The 22,361-nt window shown below is 34.1% G+C and overlaps 1 protein-coding gene across 3 annotated transcripts in view; it reads left to right on the forward strand.

Moving 5' to 3' along the window:
- Csmd3 (CUB and Sushi multiple domains 3) overlaps positions 1 to 22,361 on the forward strand; it is a 1,148,052-nt gene that overhangs the window by 766,509 nt on the left and 359,182 nt on the right. For all 3 annotated transcript variants that reach the window (XM_006993205.4, XM_042265493.2, XM_042265494.2), the window contains 3 exons: positions 5,116 to 5,232; positions 9,674 to 9,889; positions 11,954 to 12,142. In XM_006993205.4, coding sequence (XP_006993267.1) covers positions 5,116 to 5,232; positions 9,674 to 9,889; positions 11,954 to 12,142 — 522 coding nt within the window. The remainder of the gene's footprint in view (positions 1 to 5,115; positions 5,233 to 9,673; positions 9,890 to 11,953; positions 12,143 to 22,361) is intronic.

Raw genomic sequence — 22,361 nt, forward strand, 5'->3', positions numbered from 1 at the left:
AACAGTTCCTTGGCCCTAATTCCTATACCAGATATGTCAACTTATGGAATTGTCCTTGCCTCCAGTCAGAAAGTTGTTGTTTATTCCCTAGACAATCATGCCACTATAGCACTAGTAAGCATACCTTGTCAGGTTAGATCTTTATCATAGCTTTCAGAATTGTCAGCTGGATAAGATGGATGATTACTTTCCCCTCTCTGGTAGTATACATAACACCTTCTGGTGATATGAAAGCTAACCAGTAGGGATGAGACTTCTAGGTGAATAATAGCTTGATTTCTCCATGTTCCCTGATGTTTTCAGAAAAAGTATTTTCCTATCAAATTATAGAGGGTGACTAAGAGCAATGGTGATAGCCTATAATATATGGGGTCTCTTAGATTTTGCTTGCTGACCCATTCCTAACATTTATATTTTATTAGACAGTGTTGTCTAGTGAAGGCATTGTTGCTTCATTATATAGTAAACCCATTTATGCTCTTTCATAATTATTAAGGCCACCCCACATAGTTAAAAGGGAGGTTTATTAGTGGCTTAACTTACTAATGAAAGGATAGGTAGGTCGCAGGGTCTGGGGAAGGTGTGTCGCAGTCTGGCGGTGTTCTCTGGAGGACTCTGTTTGGTCAACCTCCACCGTCCAGGGTCCAGGGTCCAGAAACAGAGAGAGGGCAGCGCATACGGATCTCAGGTCTTCAGGGCCCTCTCTTGGCCCCACCTTGTAGGCATGACAGTTACCGAAGCCTCAATGGGGGTTGGAACTTCCAGACCAAAACTGGAATGGCTACCCACTACATATATGTTTTTATTTGACTTTTTAAGGAGGTCTTTATAAAGTTCAATGCTAATCACCTTCCTATATTTTTCTCCTCTCCTGTCCTCACATTCTCCATCTCATTTAAACTCTTCCTGTTTCATTATTCCCTTTTAACCCTATACAAGTGTGTACTATCTTACCTCCCTTCAAAGCCTCTCCCTATGGGTATTCTAAATTAAATATACACATCCAACTCCCAAAAGCTGATATCCACATGTGAGAGAAAAATAAATGAATTTAATATTTTTGTGTCTGGGTTACCTCACTCACAATGATGATTTCCAGTTGTCTATTTACTTAAAAATTTTAGAATTTCATTTTCTTACCAGCTGAGTAATAAATACTACATTACACAATGTACAACATTTTAATTGTCTGTTCATCTATTGGGGAATTCCTAGGCTCTTTCCATTTCCTGGCTATTGTGAATAGAGCAGCAGTGAACACGGATGAGCAAGTACCTCTGTAGTAGCATGCAGAAACTCATGGGTATATTCCTAATAATGATATAGCTGGATTATGTGGTACATCTATTTCTAGCTTTTTTGAAGAACCTCCACACTTATTCCCATTTTAAATTTATTGTGAGCTGGAACAGAACTCCGTTGAAAATGCCAATGTGAAAGCACTGAGGGTACACACTGGCTTCTTGTCCATTATCTTAAAAATGAATAATAATGAGGTATGTAGTTTCGTGCAAATGTATACAGACTGCTCTGTAATGGAAAGTTCCTTGTTACAGCAAATTGCATGAAAGAAACCGTTGTTGCTTACTTATTTTTTTCAATGAAGTCAAAAGGGATTTAGGTACAAACATATAAAAGTGCAGTGTGAAAAACATACTTCCCCTAAGATTCAGAAGTAAAGTCACGTGTGTTCTGTCACAAGTCACAGCCTGTTCATCTATGTATTATTCGGTTTAGGCTGTACCTCCTATTTACAACATGATTTCCAATCAATCACCTCTACTTGGTCCTTTTCATGTGGGAAGATTGCATTTGTCATTTCATGATTAAATATTTAAGTCCTTTCAGTGCTATCATATTTTAGGAACTGACTTATGCCAATTTGTCTTTATAAGAAGGTTCAAAAGAATCATCAGCACATCTTCCCTGCACTTGGTAGGATACCATTGATATTAGTAAGAGTGACAAAAATCATGCACTCACTGATGTTAAAAAATAAAAACAGAAATTGTGGTTCAGCTCATCACGTCCAAAAAGGCATGGTGGGATGCTTGTCATAGCTGATAATATGCAAGAAATCAAATTTTGTCTTTCACTGAGAGTGTTCTTTGTGTATTTGAGTAATCTATTGAAAGAGGCTTTTTCCAAGGGGAAAGCTGTTAGCACAGAGGACATGCCAAGAAAGACAGCATATATACTTACATCCTCAAAATGATAAAAGCTTAAGAGCTCGTCAGTGTTTCAATATGAAGAACTGGAGAAAACTATCGTACTGGTCCATAGCCAGACTAGAAAGAAAGCACTTCTAATTATTTGACTTGTCTCTGTCAGGTCATTATATCCTAGGGCGGATAAAAATTATAGTTGTATAAAATACAAGGTTTGCTGGCCCCAGTAAAGCTATATAATTGCTAAGAGAAATAAATATTCACCAAGAGAGCAAAGAAGAGGCAACATTATCTGAAGATGAGAATTTAAAAGACATAGATCAATTAAAAGACATCAAAAACAATACTAACACATTAAGATACAAAAAAAAGAGATTGATTTAAATATGATAGAATTAAGTGACTATCAAAGAAAGTGAATGATGAAGTTGTGGATGTTTTTTGTTTTGTATATTAGAAGTGGTGATATTTGAGTGGCTTCAAAATAGAGATCCCAAGGAATCCCCAAGTCTTAATATACAGTATTTGACCTACAGGCATGTGTCATCATAGTCTCTTTTCAAGTGACACCTTTGAAAATACATCATATGGGAAGGAGTACTACAAATTAACAACATTCTGATCCACTTTCTTTATTTCTAAAACCTTTATATCATTCTTCAGAGTTTTGTTGTTGTTGTTAATTGAAAAGTTTTGTTCAAATTCCACATCCTTTCAAAAAGAGAAATAAGTTTTAATCCAATGGATTATTTTTATTGACTACATTTCATGAAATAAAATCATAAAATGCTTTGTTGATTATGTTTTGTGTTTTTCTGAATGGAAGAATACATGGACAGATGTAATATAATCTAAGAAAATAATTCAAAGTTTTGGGATCTCAGAAGGTGGTTTGATGTATAAAGTCCTTTCCAGAGTTCAGATACCCAGAAACCAGGTAAAATCCTGGGGCAATATTGGCACTGCCTGTAATTCTGCCACTTGGGAGACAGACACAGATGATTCCTAAGAAAGCTGCCTAACTGGAGTAGCAGAACTGAAAAGTTCTGGGACCAGAAAGTAGTGAAGAAAGACACAGGACTTCAACTCTAGGCCTCCACATACATCACACACATACAAACTCACCTGAATGCATATATGCATACACACAGACATAAATATGTACACAACACACACACACACACACACACAGAGAGAGAGAGAGAGAGAGAGAGAGAGAGAGAGAGAGAGAGAGAGAGAGAGAGAGAGAGAAGAAAGACAATAAGAAAAATAAAGAAAATAAATATAGTTCACCTTAGTAATGGCATTATCAAAAAGACAGAGTTGGCATGGTGTACATAGTAGAGTGACCAACAGGACCACAGTTTAGATTTCTAAAACATTAAGAGGAAAGTGAGAAATTCAGTTATAATGATTAGCAAGGTAAGACTGAACATACCCTAAACGTGATTTTAACCTCACAATTCATGCATGATTTTATAATGACCTGATTAAAAAAAAATATTTGTTTGGAAGTATGTGCTTTGTTTCCAGAAGATCACTTGTTTTTGTTTTTGTTTTTTTCCCCCGAGACAGGGTTTCTCTGTGTAGCTTTGTGCCTTTCCTGAAACTCACTCTGTAGCCCAGGCTGGTCTTGAACTCACAGAGATCCACCTGCCTCTGCCTCCTGAGTGCTGGGATTAAAGGCGTGCACCACCACTGCCCGGCATGAAGATCACTTGTTAAGATGACTCTGTAAATATCTATGTCATCACACACATACACACACACACACACACACACACACACACACACACATATATATGTGTGTGTGTGTGTGTGTGTGTGTATGAAAGAAAAAATGTAGATGTATTTAAAAATTCAATAACCATATAAGTCCAAACCTTGATGTTTGACCACTCCTAGGGATTGCTGGCTCAGGATTTCCAGTTAGGTGAAGTTGCTTCCTTGCATCTTCCCATTGTCGTCACTGACACTTGGATATAAAACAATCATCATGGAAGTATACAGGGACAAAGCTCACTGAATTTTTTGCTATCTTGGGGAAACTGGCCTAGAGAAAAAAAGCAGAGATGGAGCATGCTGTGTTTATGGTTGTGACTGCCCTGTTTATATCCAAGGGAGCTGTCCTTTCCATGTAGATCAGGATGTGAATCCTGACCTATATCTATTATTGTTTTCCTTTAATTTTTAACATTGATAAAATTACTAATTGTTGATTTTAATGTATACTCTAGGCATTCATGAATTTTACATGGTAGAAGATAAAAATATTTCCCCCGAATTACATGAATATTGATTTAGTTAATTTGATCAATCACAGACCATAAACATTTATTTGCTTGCTTTTTCTGAGATATTTCTTACAAACGTTATCACCAAGATAGCTGTGACTTCTGTGTCTCTGAAAGAACCCCTCTTTGTTTATGATATTCATTTCTCAGAGAAATATAGATGCAAAGATTATTTTGAAGCCTTCTCAACTTACTTCACTGCTTTAAAAGGAATTCCATGATGTGTGACACATATCCCTTCAGGAATCTATCGAAAACAATTTTACACAATTGACTCATTTCTTAGTGTTTAATAAGATAAACTGCTAAACAATTAATTACTCATGTTTAATTGACCATCAATTTATGCAAATGTTTATAATTAGAAGACAGTAAGGATATACTTCAAATTCAAATGTGCAATCCTGAGCTACATTCTCTTGGTGCCAGTCATAACTCTCAGAGACTATTAATACATTTTTCTTCCCTGGTGCCGCAATGGATGAGAGGATTTTGCTGTATTTGAACGAGGTCTTTCCACACTCCTCATAACGAGGAAGTTGATTAGACAAACATAATGGGACTCATCCTGTTTCAAGAGAGGAGATAAGGGATTTGTTCAGCCTCTGCCTCTCCAATGGTGATTGACTGGAATGTTCTCTTTTTATTTTCAGCATTATGTGGAGGAGATGTGAGAGGACCTAGTGGGACAATCTTATCACCTGGTTACCCAGAATTTTATCCAAACTCTCTGAATTGTACGTGGACAGTTGATGTAACCCATGGAAAAGGTAAGTTGTTTAATTCAAGAATATTGGATTATCATTTGAGTTTTCATTGGGTCTATATTTTTGAGCCATTTTTTAAGTCTAAAACTAGATAAGTATGAAAAATTCAATATGAAAAAAATGCAGCATAGGCTTATATAAGCGTTTCTAGAGTATTACACCGTGCTCATTTTTAAATTTAAATTTTGCTAGTGTTACCTGACTTTTCTTATGGTATAGAAAATTAATGGTATATGGATTTTTTCTCATCAATAACACCTGAAAGACATCATCATCGCATAGAGCTTAATCCATATTTATATATACTGTTTATAAAGTATAATTATAATGATATCTCCATATAAATTTATAATCATTCCATAAAATCTATGCACCAAATATAAAGAATGGAACATCAGGTAAGTCTGACATCGTTAAGATGAACTTTAAATTTGTTTTGTGTGCATAGGAGATGCTAATTTTAAAAATAAGCATACAAGTGACAGGTGATGCAGGACTGCAGTAGTTAATTGATGCAATTGGAATGAGATTAGAAAATTAGCAAGATAATTCATCCAAGTAGCAGCACTGAAAAGGTTATCATCCCACAATATTACAGTAATAACGAGCCAATAATATTTACCTGGAAGCAAAGACTGGTCTTTAAATTCTGCTGAGTAATTTTTCATTTACAACTGTGGACACAATGTTATTATATATTTTATTATTGTTATTGAAAGAACTAATAAAAGTAAAAATTAGCGGTGAGAAAATACTGTCAAGATTTTTTTAAGTAAACGATTGTTCTCATAAATGTAAATTTATGTTTTTATAAAATAAATTTGCTTTTAATAAAATCCTACACCATTATTATATGCTGGCTTTTCTACTTAGGTTTCTTGTAGTGACTTAAATGCTACTAAGAAAAACTGTTAATATGAGAAAACAGGAAGTAGCAGAAGCAATGAGGTTCTTAACATTATAAAACTGGTTTGTGTTGTATTCTCGGATACAGAACTTTGTGTTGGAAATTAAAGAATTCATCCTGTTATTTCACTGTGCAGTGGATTAAATGGAGTTTAAGATAAGCTCCCTGGTATTATACAAGGAAATGGAGGGCTACCCATTGCTTGCTATGTAAACAGAGGTTTAATTAACACTTAAGGTTTCACATCATCACGGGTTGTATGTGTTAATTAAATCAGTATTTACATGGCAGGGATGCAGGTTTAGCTGCCTTTCTTTTAAGAGCTAGTGAAGTTTGCTTGAAGCACTGTTCCAATGACAAGACAAAGTGACATGAAAGACTTTAAGTTGGGAGAAGAGGACAGCCTTCTTTCACACGCTACACTGATTTCTTCCTAATGGTGTCTAGAAACATAGCGGGGTGTCTTTTTATGACCAGTTCCTCTTAAAGAGAAGCTATCCCTTTGGAAAACCTTAATCATTTCTTAAATTATTATACATGCTTGGATCTTTGATGTTAGAACACCTTCACAAAAACCAAAAATAATATATAAAACACCAAACTAACTATCATTCTAAGTCTCTTTCTCTGAAGTTGATCCAACTATGAGAATCCCTACCTCTAAAAAGTTTCAGTTTTCCACACTAAACACATATGCTCTTGGGAGTTTCCCTTAGTGAAGCCTATACTCATTCTCATTAATTCTTTTAATACTATTGAATACTAATAATTGATGAGTTTTTAATCATATAACTCATCTTTTTAGATTAGTGTGACTTTAGGTTACAGTTATTCCCAAAAGCTAAAATTGTGTAATTATACATTCAACAGATTTTTTTTTCTACTTTCATAACAGACTTACATATTTACTCCTCCATTTCACCATATTTTTTGACTTAAAGTTTCTAGGATATAGTTTTAAAATTAATTCCATTTCATTTGTGTTTACATTATATACTCAGAATATTCTCATACTTGAGTGTAAACATCATTATTCTAGAGATTTATAAGAATCTTGGGTAGGATCTGAAGATTTAAAGAATTTCCAAATGCATTGCCCGTAATATCTCTTCATTACTCAACATTCAGTTACAGTGTTAGAGCACATAAGACTGTGCCATAGGCTCATAGTCAATTAATTGTAGTATCATTCAGCCTATACTGCTTCTGGTTTAAGGGCTATATAAAAATTTTCTTAAACATATTTTAAAATGTCAGGATGTTAATTCTAGTTTATCATGTTAGCTCTTGTCTTTAAACTCAGCCCTCTAAGCTAAGTCAAGGGGATTATGATTTCAAGGTGCCAGTAGAACTACATAACCACACTCTGCATCAACAAATAAAACAAATAAAGACATAAGCAAAGAGAAATTAAGCTATATCTTTGTTGTCTTATGGGGATGGAGAGCTGGCAAAAAATAAAATCTATATCAGAAAATCTTAAAGCAAGTATAAACCTTTAAGTTCACAAATTAGAAAATAAAAATAAAAATAAGTCAACTTAAAGGCTATTGTTGGTAAAAATGACTTAAAAAAAAACAAGACATCAGTGCAATTTTTACTTTAAGGTCAAGTGTTTACAAGAGTATATCTAACATAAGTTACTTTAACAGAGCATCTTAAATCATCATTTTCATGTGAACTTAAACCCAGGGCCTTCTTCTCACTCCCTTTTAAGAATTGTGCCTTTGCTTGTCTTCTTCCTCATGCCTGACCCAGGCCTGTTCTTTGACCCACTTCTCCTTGGAAGGTCACTGTCTTCAGAAGTCTCTAATAACTCACTGACTAATTGTTGCTTCTACTTCCATGATGATGTATTGACTCATAATAAGATATTTTATAGTACTTTGAAGAATATTTGGAATTTTGTTTTATGCTTCTTTTTCTACAGATGGACATGGTCATTTATAGTCATTTAAATCTTTGTTCTAGAATGAAGTTCTAGGTTCTCCGTTTAAATTTTTAATTAATTGACTCTTGGCAGAACTTTAAAGATCTTGTGTATTTTTTTTCAGCAGTAGTGAAAACAGATTTTAATGTTTATTTCAGTATTTGATTAATAGCAACACCCTTTTATTCAATACCTAGTCAAAAGTTGGTGAAGCGCTAAGCAGTTGTATTTACTCTGTAGGATAAGAAAATGAACAACAATTAATTACTATTAAGGTATTCCTTATCCCCATTGGAAAACCATTGTATTGCTAGAAAGAGTAAAAAAAAAAAATAGAGGAAAAACAGCAAAGCAAAAATGATTGACAATGGCCCTATTGGCATCAATATTTAGAAGAAACCTTCATTTTTCATGAAAAAACGATACATATCAGAACCCATTTAAATATAAACATATATATGCTCATTTTTCTAAAATTTTATCCCGTTGTCACTTTGTTCTTATCTTTCCTCAACAGCAGACATAAAACTGAGAGGTATAAGTAAAGATGTAGAGCTACTATGCTTACCTATGGAAATGTAAATCAGAACAGCCATTTTGTAAAGCCATTCTTAAAACTGAATGTCTGACCTCAGGGCCCAGTCATTCTATTCTTACACATTTATGCTCAGACACAAATGCATGTGTCCATCAAAAGTAATATTTGCATATTCTCAGTGGCACAACCAAGTTCATGATAAAAATCCAAAACACCTCAATGACCCTCAACAGCTGAGGAGGTAAGTGAATGCGATCAATATAACAGCATACAATTTTATGTAATAATACAGATGAGCCACACATATCTAATGATTAGTACTAGTCCGACCCCAAAGAATAATAATCCATAATTCAATTATAGAAACTAGAAGAGCATATATACAAGATAGAAATCTAGACTGTGCTGTTAGAAGTTCAGGGATTGACTGTCTTTGGTTACATTAAGCGAAAGTTTATATAATGAGCAGTAGTGTCAGAAATGTACCCACTAGTGTGGGCACTCTTTGTAAATGGGTGTTTAGTTAGTCAGAATCCAGGAAGTTTCATGAATAATGTTCATATTTCAGTATATTACAAGGAAAGTTTGGAAGAATAAAGAATTACTATACTTCATTAACAAATAGAACTTCATGGTGTCCACTTTGTTTAACTTTTCTGAACTAGACTTGGACTTTTTTGAAAGTTGGAAGCTAGTTCCTTAAGAACCAATTTTCATGTTGTTTGAGGAGGTTGGGGAAGGAAATGGAGAAGAAAATGTAAATGATCACCAAGAAGCTGCAAAGGATACGCATTTTCCTTGAAACTGTGAAAAAAAAAGTTATTGTTTTTCAGACATTTTTTTCTGGCTTTCTAGGGTTTGACCCAGAATATTGTTGATAAGTAAGCTCAAGGATACACAAGACAAGAAAATAATTCTGTACATTTGCAGTATGTGATGGCGGTGGGCTTCATTTTAGAAAAAAACAAAAAAACACAAGCTTATGAAGGCTGTAGGTTGATGGCACTCTCTCTGATTTGCTAATATGCTTCACCCAATAAGTCTGGTTTTTCTATTTTCTCGTCCACAGGGGTGCAGTTCAGCTTCCACACTTTTCATTTAGAAGACCATCATGACTATTTACTGATCACGGAGAATGGTAGTTTTACACAACCCCTGGCACGCCTCACTGGTTCTGAACTTCCTTCAACAATCAACGCCGGTCTCTATGGAAACTTCAGGGCTCAGCTGCGCTTCATTTCAGATTTTTCAATATCATATGAAGGATTCAACATCACATTCTCTGGTGAGAAAATAAAGAATCAAGAACTATTTTAGTAAACCTTAAAGAATTAAGCTTATAAGACTACTACTAACATGACAAACAAAAATAGAGAAATTGCAGAAAAGATTAAAAGCTTTTAAAGTAGAAAACCAGAAGCAAAATTACCTCTCAGCAAGTTTGGAATTCCTCGATGATTGTCTGTAGTCATTCACTGAAGAAAAGGCAAATAAATACTAATGAATACATAAATTCCCTAAAAAGACACTAAAGTTACAGTCATTTAATTTTCTTTATCTTAAACTCATGTGGTATTCTGATAGCCAAAACCAGCTTAAATACCTACTGAATTTAAACTGAATATTCCTATATATAAATACTATATATAACTATAACTATGCAATATTACTTTTTGTTGTTTCATGTGCCTTATAAAGTTAACTGACTGACCAAGTCAAAAAATAAACTTACTTCCATTATTTTGGAATATACAATCTGTAAGAAAGTAAATATGAGTAGGCTTTCATACACCACAGCATCATTTATAGACAAATAATACTGTTAGTATAATTGCTAGCCTCAAGTTTCAGTGAGGTTGTAAACACTCTCATTAAAAGAAAACAGCATAATATATATTTCCAATGGAAACTATTAATTTATTTACAGTTGTGGCAGAAATGTGAAGGAGAGAAATGCTTCTGTCCCTGAATGTCCTAAAGCAGTGTTACCAGTTACGTAATGGATGGAATAAAAAATAGGATATCTTACCTGTTTATCCAAGCTGTGATGCTAGGCAGTAGGCCCTCAATGGGTAAGGGTTCTCTCCTGGTGCCAGGAATCCTATGTCATTGGGCTGTTTTCAATTTCAGTATGAATATCCTACAGAGATCTTAATTCCAGAGCCCAGTTGCAGTTAAGACCAGTTCCAAGAAAAGTTATTATTAGGTCCAGGAGCATAAAAAATTATCCCTGCCACATGAAGATGTATTTTATAATTATGATAGGATAAATAGCTATTTCTCTATAATGGAACAAATTATTAAGTAAATTATATGCTGACTTGAGAACATTATTACATATAATGTACATACAATGATACACATCTAATTCTGTTCTACAATAAAGTTGTTACATGTGTTTATGCACATATACAAGTGTCAATATTGTTTTTAAAGTATTATTTATTTATTTGGATGAGCATACTTAGCTACTAGAATAATTACAATAATGTATAATCGCTAGTAAATTATACTAGTATAATCGCGAGTATAATCAATTTAAATCTAGATATTTAAAATACACCCAAATAATTCACACAAAAAAATTAAGGTGAAAAGAAATTTCTGCTTGTTTATTTTTTACCTTAATTAGTAGTAAAGAAGTATTCTGAAAATATATTTAGATAAATTGTTTCTTATTTAGTTTGTATATAAATTATAACTTTTAAGCAATCCTTCTTTTACCTTGAAAACTTTTTAGTCATGCATTTTTATTGTTTATTCTTTGCCTGGGGATGGTTCCTGTATAAATCCATCATGTAATCATTACCAATGTGGGGGTACTTCATTCTGACGTAAACATTTCCATCTGAAGATAGAAGTTTTTCAGAACATGGTTTAATTGAATGCCTGATACTAGAGGCACAAGAGCCATCCCCATTTTAATTAAAGCAGTTAAGTGAATTGTATTTTTTTTTTTGGCTGATAATGATTTCATTACAATGTTACTTTTGTTTGAAAATACACATCTCTCATGTCATTACTATAATTCAAAACTCTGTGAAGTGGAAAAGATTTCAAATGCTGAAAAAAAAAACATGAGATAGATTTCAGCTTATCACTCAGGTAATATTTTCCCATCCTCATTAAATTTCACACATGAAAGTGTTCTTTTAGTTAATATATATAACAGAACAAAAGAAAATGATGGGTTAGTTATTATATATAACAGGAGAAAAGAAAATGATGGGCCCCATAGCATATCACTGTTCTTAGACATAATGTAGCAAGACCCTAAAGACAAGAAAGATGCATTTAAAGTGATCACTCTCAGCTCACTTTCCCTGGGTGATTTGTTTGCCCTTTACAGAATATAACCTTGAGCCTTGTGAAGACCCTGGAATTCCTCAATATGGTAGCCGAGTTGGCTTCAGCTTTGGGGTCGGGGATACTCTCACCTTCTCGTGCTCACTGGGTTACCGACTGGAAGGCTCTTCCGAGATCATCTGTCTTGGCGGTGGCCGGCGAGTGTGGAGTGCACCTCTGCCAAGGTGTGTGGGTACGTGGTCAGCTGCTTTCATTTGCTTGTTTGTGGAGTCACTGTCCATGAAGTTGCATGATTACACACTATTTTTTTTATAATATGTTGAATTTCTCCATTTATTTCACATTAGTTATTTCTATTTTCTTTTCAACTTGGCAATCGGGTGCACCCCAACTATTCTGCTGCTGCAATCAAACAACTATGCTTCTGAACTTGTTTTCAGATAATAACAATAAAGTGCAAATGAAACCGAAATGTAGTTAATTATGAGATTAAATATATTGATGATATATAGATAGATAAACAGGATGATTAAAAATCACAAAACATGAAATAATGCATTTATTTCTTAAGAGGTAAAGATTAACATATAGGTTTCTTAATGAGCCCTTTCTTACACTGTTTATTCTAAGTCTGCAAGTGTCTGATCTACAGGGCTAATCGCCTTTTATTCTGGTAACTAACTCACAACAATGAGATGGGAATTTGAGGATGAGAAAAATGTTTAGAGAAATAAATTGGCCCATTATCAAATGGTCCAGAACTCAGAAACCACCCTTGGACCATTTCCATAGAAGCACACACACAGTGAAGTCTTCTACTATTTTGATGTGTATTCTGGCTGATTCTTTAGCAATATTTTGAAATTCACAGACAAAAATGAAAATTACCAGAAAATGTGTTAAATAGATAACAGTTTCAAGTTTTTAAGGCACCTATTGACTCACAATTAATAGAGTAGGATAGTTATTCTTATTGTGAGATAAAGATTAGCATTAATTTAAATATAAAAGGCCTGGAGCTAGTATAATTTTTAAAATGGATATTTTGACTAAACAAGGAACAAAAATAAGTAGAATTTTTTTCAATATTACTTGTCATTTTACCATTTAAAATAGAAACTCCAGAGAAGAATAATCTTAGGCTACTGATCATTCAATAATTATCAGTGTTTATTTTTATGAAAGAAAAATAAATATATGGACATATTTGCAAAGAAACACTTATAATTGGACATAAATCAACATTATAGAATCAGTATGGTAAGGGTATGCTAGACTCCTTCATGTATCAGACCCCCATTTCATCATTACAATGCCAAATAGTATGATATTCCTATATTTTTTTATTAGAACGTGAGCATTACATGTTAAATAATTACCCAAGATTAAGTTTGTAAGTGGTAAGATTGAGCATGATTTGTACAAAAGTAAGTCTCCCTGTAATTCCCAACCCTTCCTTACAGCTTCTGGGAAGCCACCCCAGAGAAGGGCTCAAAGTCACATTGAGTTAATGTTTTTCTCTTAAAGTGACAATACTAGACTGTTACTGGCTCAGAAAAAAATATTTACATGTACATTTTAATGGCTTAATTAACATTTAAAATTGATTTTAATAAACTGATCCCTGAAAACCAGATATTACAAAAAAAAAACCCCAAGAAATTTAAAGTTAATATTGTTAAACTGTTTCTCAGAATAGGTTTAGTTTATATCAAAATTTTAACTTGGAAGTATGAAAAAATTATTTAAACAAATTTAAAAAGCAAATTTTGACATGACTCTTTAGTCAGTTTTCAAATTAAAAACAAAAAAGCTATTTGTACATTTACACTGATAAAAAATTACAATTGAATCCATTAGCCTTAATATTTTCCATTTCATGTATGTATTTAAGTTATAAGATTGAATGACTATAAGCTATATAATGTTCTTTTAATATACTATAATTTCTTGGAACTTTCTCAATAATTTGTTTATGTTTTATAACAAATATGTTCATTTTTGTATTCTGGATCCACATATTTGTCTGTATTATTCTCTTGCTTTATAGAGATCTTCGAAGATCACCATAGTTAGGCGGAAAACAGGTTAAATTATTTGACATTTTCATATTAACAGATGCCTTACTTTATTTTATTTTCAGACAGATGGACACATTGATAATATAAAGAAGTTGAGTCTAATTTTGTAAACTTGAGTGCTCTAAAACTCATTTTTGTAGTTCAGGTTGACTTTAAATTTTTGTTATTTCCCCATATTTAGATTTCTGAGTATTGAGAGACAGGAATAAGCTATCATACCAAACCAGATGCTGAATCAGCAAAAGCTACTTTATTTGGACAATTTTTTTTCTTTCAAGTTATTTATACTTTTCATTGCCTATAATTCTCTTCCAGTCCAATTCTCTATTTGATATTTGCTTAATAAGTATTTTATTTATTTGTTTATTTATTTATTTATTTTATTGAGAAAATTTTGTTATTCATTTTACATACCAATCAAAGATCCCCTTCTTCCCTCCGCCCGGCCCCCAATAAGTATTCTTTAGTCGTTAGCATTGTAAACCTCCGAGAAAGCTCGTGCCACACAAGGGGGACAAACCAAAAGCAGGCAACATTCTCAATTTCTACTTTTGTTTCATTTGTTTGAGATTTAAACAGCCTTCCCATGGCCCAGAGTTAGCCATGGTGGCTATTGTCTTAGAGCAAACCACAGGTAGGAACTGAATTCCAGCTAATGTATAAAACTCCAACTGATGTCTTTTGAAAGTCTTTAAATATACAAGGTTTATAGTCAACAGATTCTGGATAGTTAGACAACTGATAAGCTGATTTTGAAAGCTTCCTCTTGAATTTTGTTTCTATAAGCTTGATTTTAGTTCAATATTTAACATATAAGTTGATTTCCTTCAAGACATTTCAGAAGAATTTTTCCAAGTTTATCTAAGTTAAATGAGTAATAAATATCACTACTATTTAAGCAAATTTTAGCATAACCACAGCTTTTATATTTTAAAATAATTTGGCTAAAATATAATCAAACCATATTATCTTTTGCAAATACAAAGAATTCTATCATCAAGCAACTCATTATCAAACTCCACCCTCGCTGTAAAGATTGCTCTGGCATGATATCTCATTACTAAAGATCTATGAATGCTTCAAGATGTACCAAAGCTTATGTGAGAAGCCAGGACTGTCACTCAAAAGGCTTTGAGTCTAAGCACCTTGGTTGAGACACATGACCCAAGACTTTCAAACTGGAGACTGTGACATTGTAGGAAGAAGATTTTGACTGTCATTATTGTTGATACATTGATACATGATTTCAGAGGACTTTTTATGACTGTTTTAATCAGTGGACAATGTCTTCACTTCACCTACAGCTAATTAGTGTGGTGTGTGTGAGTGTGCATGTGTGTTTTTCAAGTTCAGAGAAATTTTAAAAGCAGAAAGAAGCTTATGGGGCCTCAATAACCCAACACCCACTAAGAAAACAAGAATTGTCCTCCCTAAGCAGTGGCCTCCTTGAAAGGCATGTAGACTATGGTATTAGTGCAGAGTAACTAAGCCCTATTATAACAGCTGAGTTGGTCAAACAATTTTTCTTTAAAAGTTTTCACTCTCAGTGTGGCTAACTGGAGCCAAATTCCAAGCAAGAAATGCACATCACCTGAAGAACTGATCCATATGTGACACTTGGTAAAATAAAAAGAAGTCCAGCCTTTTCTCTACCACCATATGCCCTAGATACCAGCACCATAATGACAGACAGAAATAAGGGGTGAACTTTATCAACTAGCAAAACTAAATAAATAAATAAGGGAAAGGGGGAAATGTCAGTCTACTTAGTGATCTTCATGGAAGTTGCATCTTTTAAAATACATAGCTGCAAATCTGTAAACATGTTGCACCTAAGGTAACAATAGCAGCTCAATAATATTTCAGTTAAAGTACTTAAATTCAAGTGAAATTCTTACAGAGCTAAGTAATAAAACAGTACATGATCTTTTATTAAGAAAAATAAATAAATAAATAAATAAATAAATAAATAAATGAATAAATAAATAAATAAATGGGATAAAAGAGAGTCTCAGAAGTTCAGAGCAGTGACTGTTTTTCCAGGGAACCTGGGTTCAATTCTCAGCACCGTATGTTAGAGTACAACTATCTGTAACCTCACCATCAGGGGATTCAACAGACTCTTATGGCCACTTTGAGCACCAGTAATCATGTGGTGACTATACATTCATACAGGTAATACACCCCTACACAGAAATTAATACGAAAAAAAACCAAAATAAAACAATTTTTAAAAATTAAAATATATTCTTATTTTATAAATAGGAGTGGATTCCTACATTTAGTCATGTAATAGGTACATACAGCTCCTTTCTAAAATTTATCTGATGGAACACTATCATTTATTTCCTTTACCGTCTTTCTTTTCATTTGCATTTTCATTTACTTATTATTTATTTATTGGGTTTTTTGAGACAGGATTTCCCTGTGTATCTTTCTCTGTGTATCCAGTCTGGAACTCACTCTGTAGCCCAGGCTGGCCTCGAACTCATAGAGATCCACCTGGCTCTGCCTTCTGAGTGCTGGGATTAAAGGCATGCCATTTAAATTTTATATACAGTGTATTCTGATTATATTTTCTTTCTCCAAAATCATCCTTTCATAGCCTCTATACTTCCCTACCTACTAAACTTCATGTTCTTCTCTATCTCTCCATTCTCAAAAATAGGAAAAAAACAAAAATAAAATAAAAAACAAAAAACTAAACAAGAAAAAAATATACCAAGTAACACTAAACCAAAGCAAAAACATAGAGTACTGTCTTTTTCTTTGCCAATTACCCCGATCATGGAGCCTGAGCTAGGGTGTGTTTGATAGATATACCCAGTGGATAGATAGACTTTACTGGAGAAAATCGATTTTTTCTTGTCCCAACAAGTATCAATTGCAAATAGATTCTTGGTTAAGGAGTAGACTCTGTGTACACTTCCCATTTCCATGCTATGATTGTGTCTGGTTTGAACTTGTGCCATCATTTGAAAGAAGGAAAATGCATTTGACTTCATTCAGTGTCCAAATGTGCCAGAATCCAAGCCAGGCCATGCTGCAATTAAACAAGTAGCTAATGACAGGACATGTTTTGTAAAGTAGATTAGCAAGTTCAATATGAGCAATAATTTGCCTCTCGGCAAGAGTCAACCCATTTTAAGAAGCCCATACATTTAGAAGCCATTTTAAAGACATTAATTCACTCATGCTCATAATCCCCATTTAACACATCTACTTCTGTTTTTAATTTCATGTGCCATTGATTTTTTTTTCTGACCTTGGACAAGTAGCAACATCTTGCCTTAATCATGAGTCAAATGAGAAAAATGATCACTACATTAAACAGACAGTTTTCTCACTTTTCTGACTTTTTAGATGATATGATGGTTGTTGATTTCATAGTTTAAAAATAAACGTTGGTAATACAAGAAAACCTGTCAACAGCATGTAGTGACACCACACTGTACTATCACTCACACATCCCTGTGAACCCAAACCTATTCTAAAGTGAATAAAATAAAGCAAAGATAGAAAAGAGGGGGAAAATCTGTCATTAAGCTCATTGTGTCTGTTCCATCTCAAAATCCAAGTTCTTCCTAAAGAAACTAATGGCATGAGATCCTCATTGTTGTATGTTGAATATGACTCATCTATGAATCCAGCCATCAATGCAACCATGTTTCTAGGTAGAAAGCAAATTTAGGCATTACATATTTGAATTTTTCTATCATTTTTATTTTATCATTAATTAGCTGAGCAAATTTAGAAAAAAAAAGTCTTAATTTTCCAAGTCCTTTTCTGAAAAGGATTTCAGCAAAATGTGCTCTATGTGAAACAAATGGATCCAAAGTAAATCAGTAACTGCTAAATAGACACAAACACTTGAGGTAAAAGGATGAGGTAGTAAGATTGACACTTTTTAAAAGCATAATCTAATTGCTTGTGGTTGACAAAGGGGCACATTGAAGACCATGTGGACTGGTAGAGAAAAACACCATGACTGTGTGCTGGAAGACTCATTGTTTAGAGTCTCCACTCTACCTAGACTCCCTTCCACTTCCTTCAGGTAACACTGCCTCAGGGTATCAAAGACTGAGGGATTTCTTAACTTCCTATTATTTTGGAACAGAGTATCACTCTATAACCCAATATAGATGAAAAGTCCTCTAATGGTGGGTGCATTGATTTTATAATATAAAATCTATGGTATTCATTTATATGTGTTCACTGTCTTATCATTTATTTAAAGAGTTTCTTGTTTGCAACATGATAAAGAAATAAAAGAGACCATGATTATTTTGTAACATGGTTATCAATAATGAGCAAAAGACTGTGACAACAGCCTGATTTTATGCTTCTTAAATTGTTGTGGATTTCTATATTACTTTTGATTAATATACCATTCTGAAATCAGAAGAAGAGTACTATTTTCTTTTATTACTAACATTCATCTTTATAAAAAAAAATAGTGGAAGCCATAGCATATGCTACAGTCCATTAGCAAGCAAATACTCTCTGTAAGCTAGAAGATACTAAACACATAAGGCTCCAAAGCCATGTGGCTTCTGGAAAAACTGTCAAACTCTGATATTGGATTGGAATAGAGGTAATTAACGATATATAAATGAAAGAGTGTAGTGGTATTCTTAAAGAAAACATTGTATGTGACTATGGGACCAATTTACTAACACCTGTACCAGAATTAAAAAAAATCAATCAACCTAAAACCCCCTTCAATTTAGAATTTACTCTAAGAAATTCTAAAGAAAAGGAAAGGATAATGCAATAATTTCATATTTATTTCTATCCTGCAATTTGTTTATTAAAGTGGCATATAATTGATTACAAAGAACATAGATTTATCACAACTCTGAAGATTTAAAATTATTTGCCTCTGGGCTAGAGAGTTGTCTCAGTCAATAAAGGATAAGCTCACACCCAAATTGTTCTCCTCTTTCTTTTTCCATGTTGTTCTCTGTCTCTTTCTCTCTCTCCTTTCGTGTGTGTGTGTGTGTGTGTGTGTGTGTGTGTGTGTGTGTGTGTGTGTGAGAGAGAGAGAGAGAGAGAGACAGAGAGAGACAGAGAGAGACAGAGAGAGACAGAGAGACAGAGACAGAGAGAGACAGAGAAAGAGAGACAGAGAGACAGAGAGAATTATGAAGAACAGTTTCCAGATAACCTAATTTTCAATCATTTCCAAATCTCTATATATCCAGACCTTTCTTAAGAGGAGTCTGCATTTCCAGCTTTACACTGGTCCTCTCCATATGGACAGCCTCCCACAGGCACACTGATTTTGTGGTGCCAAAACAGAATGCGTTATCTCTTCAGCCAAATCAACTCATTCTGCTATGCTCTTTACTGCAATTACAGCATAGTTCTCATCCAATCACCCAAGCTAGAAATTACATCATCTTTCTCTCCTTTCTCCTTTTATTTTTCTCTTTATTATGAGTCATCTGTGAGCCTTACCATATAAACTGCTGTTCAAATTCATCATTTTCATTCTCATCAACATTATCTATTCCAAATGTTTTAGTCCTCACAATGACTATCAAAACAGTATGACATACTGTATGATAGGCATTGTGTGAAACTATATATATATACATATACATATATATATGCATGTATATATTATATACAATTACCCTTTTATGTATTCATGTTCCATATAATATAGGAGCATATTATCGTCCTATCTTATAGAGTAAATTAATTATATAACTTGTTGAATTCTTGAAACATCATTTGGTGATGCTGTCTCACATAATATTTTTGCTAATAAATAACAACACAAATCTAGAAGGCTCATGCAACACAGTTTATCTCCTGGTGGTTTTAGTGGGTTGTAAGCCTGTTTCTTTTGTTAGTTGTTTGTTTTGTTCTGTATTTTTAAGTGAAATCAAAGGTTTTATGGTCTCAGAAACTGCAATCAAGAGGTTATCTGTGAATATGCTGTCACCTAGGTTCAGCACCCTCATCCAAACTCATGCAATTGTTTGGAAATAATCATGTCTGAATAGTTCTGGAAATGAAGAGCCTCAGTTCTTTAATTCAGTTCATTTACAAGTTCTTATCATTTGGGCTTCCTAGTAAAGGTATTTGCTTCATTAGTCCAGGAAGGAGATTCTTTCTAGTGACTCTTCTAGAAATTAAGTCTTGTATTAGGCAACCACATGACCACAGAAAGTAGCAAGGAACAACTCACAAAGTGCCAATTGCTTTCAAAGGGAGGTGCTAGACTAAAACATGAATATCATGAAATTAGTGCCTTACATTCTGTTCAACCTGCCAGTCATCTTTAGAAAATACGAAAGATTTCTCTACTCTGATTAAGCACAAAGTGACTTAGCATTGCCTACTAGGTTAATTTAAAACTCTCAAAGCCCTTTAACAGTGGATATCAGTGTTTTCTATTACCATTCTTGTATTTGCTTTGGTGCATACTGGAATAGAACCACATGAGGTACCATGTCTTTCCCATATGTTTCTCAGTTCCCACCCGGCCCCCCTGAGGTCCAGACAAATCTTTCTCATCCGTGGTCCCACAGCTGCTCAGATCCAAGTAAACACACAGAAGCTTATATTATTAACAAATTGCATGGCCAGTGGGAGGCTTCTTGCTAGCTATCTCTTTTAACTTAACCCATTTCTATTTATCTATAAGTTGCCACGTGACTGTCACTGGTACTTTCACATCTTGCTTCTCCTGGTGGTACTGGTCTCTCCCTCCACTCTGCCTTTCTCTTTCCTGCCTCTCTCCTGGGATTTCCCACCTGCCGCTAAGCTGCCTTGCCTAGGCTAAAGCAGTTTGTTTATTAACCAATAGGAACAACAGGAGCCGGGCAGAGCCAGAGAAAACTTTTGACTACACCACCCACTCTCTAGATCAGTGTTAATACTCTTTAGAGTCTGGTCTACTCAAAAGCTTAGCTATCATGGTGTTATAAGCAAATAAACAGTCAAATTGTTTAACCTGAATAATATCTGCCTAAAATCACAATTAATAAACACTGACGGGATTGTTCACTTGTTACAACACTCTGAATTATATCAGTTGCACCTTAAATGCCTTCATGTAACATAGTTCACAGTGACAGTATTATCTATCGTTATCTACTTTATCATTTTAAAAGCACAAAATAGCCAATGATATGATACAAATTTGATGCTGTCTCTCTCCTGCCTTACATTTTTCCTTTATTTGTTCACATCCCCTAGGATGAATTCTGAAAGTTCCTCTCATCCTTCACCCTCACCTTCTAATTTAGGCAAACTCTCTCTAAACTCATTCTCTTTGCCCAAGCCGATAAGCTCTATTTGACCTCCCCAGAGTGCAGTTAGATGTCCATGCAGTTCTCCAGAGCATTACTGTATTTTCCTTTCTCTAGATCTCATCATTTTCTACTGAATTGCTCCTTTATCTACACAGTGTTTAGCATATAGAAAGCTTTCAGTAAATTTCTTGAGTTGATAAAGACATTTGAATATATAACACAGATAAACTCTCTTTTTTTTTTCATAATTTCAACTTACTAGTTTTCATTTATACACACACAAAGCTGTATTTCCAAGGAAAATAGAATGTCTATGCTCTAATCCCAATCAAGGATAGAAATTCCACGGGACCTCTAGCATAAAACAACTTCTGTTTGATTATTAACCCACAACCCCACTCTAATAATAAATCAAACAGGGAACAAGCCATGAAGGCTGCTAAAAAGAGAGCTACAAATATACTATCATAATAATAATGGAAACAAAGATAAATGTATAAAACTGGAATATGGTAAATAGATAGCTCGTATATCTAGATGTGGAAGAAATATTTCCCAATATGAACAAAAACCAACCAGAAGCAATGATAAATTTTATCAATGAATTAAAAATAGTTTTACCCAAGGGAAACTTAAGAGCCAGAAAAGCAGGAAGAAGTAGGAAACAGTTCTGCTTGGTAGAGTTTCACTGAGAGCAATGCTCTTAAATATTTCTTATTCCTTTGGAATTTGGACACAGTTAAATTTGTAGTAAACTATTTAAATCCTAACCAGTCCATTTGGAGATAATCCTCTGAAGAGAGTTATTTTAATGCATGTGCTGTGTAAATACAGCTTGTTTTTCTTGGTAGCTGTGAGCATCTGGAAGGTCCAGGCCGTATGGTACTTACCTTTCTGCCTCCCATGTGTCACTTTGGACTCCGGCATTATCACAGATGCTCATCCTGAACACAATGCTCTGTGAGGTGACTTCACCATGTGATCCTCATGAACTGAGTTAATTAGAGTGGGCCCTTACATATCTGCATGATTACTCACAGGAAAGTGCTCACTGAAGTATTCATCTGGGTTCTGAGAGCCCCAGATTTGTATGGACATTTTT

Source organism: Peromyscus maniculatus, chromosome 20, assembly GCF_049852395.1.
Source record: "Peromyscus maniculatus bairdii isolate BWxNUB_F1_BW_parent chromosome 20, HU_Pman_BW_mat_3.1, whole genome shotgun sequence".
Classification (NCBI taxonomy): Eukaryota; Metazoa; Chordata; class Mammalia; order Rodentia; family Cricetidae; genus Peromyscus; species Peromyscus maniculatus.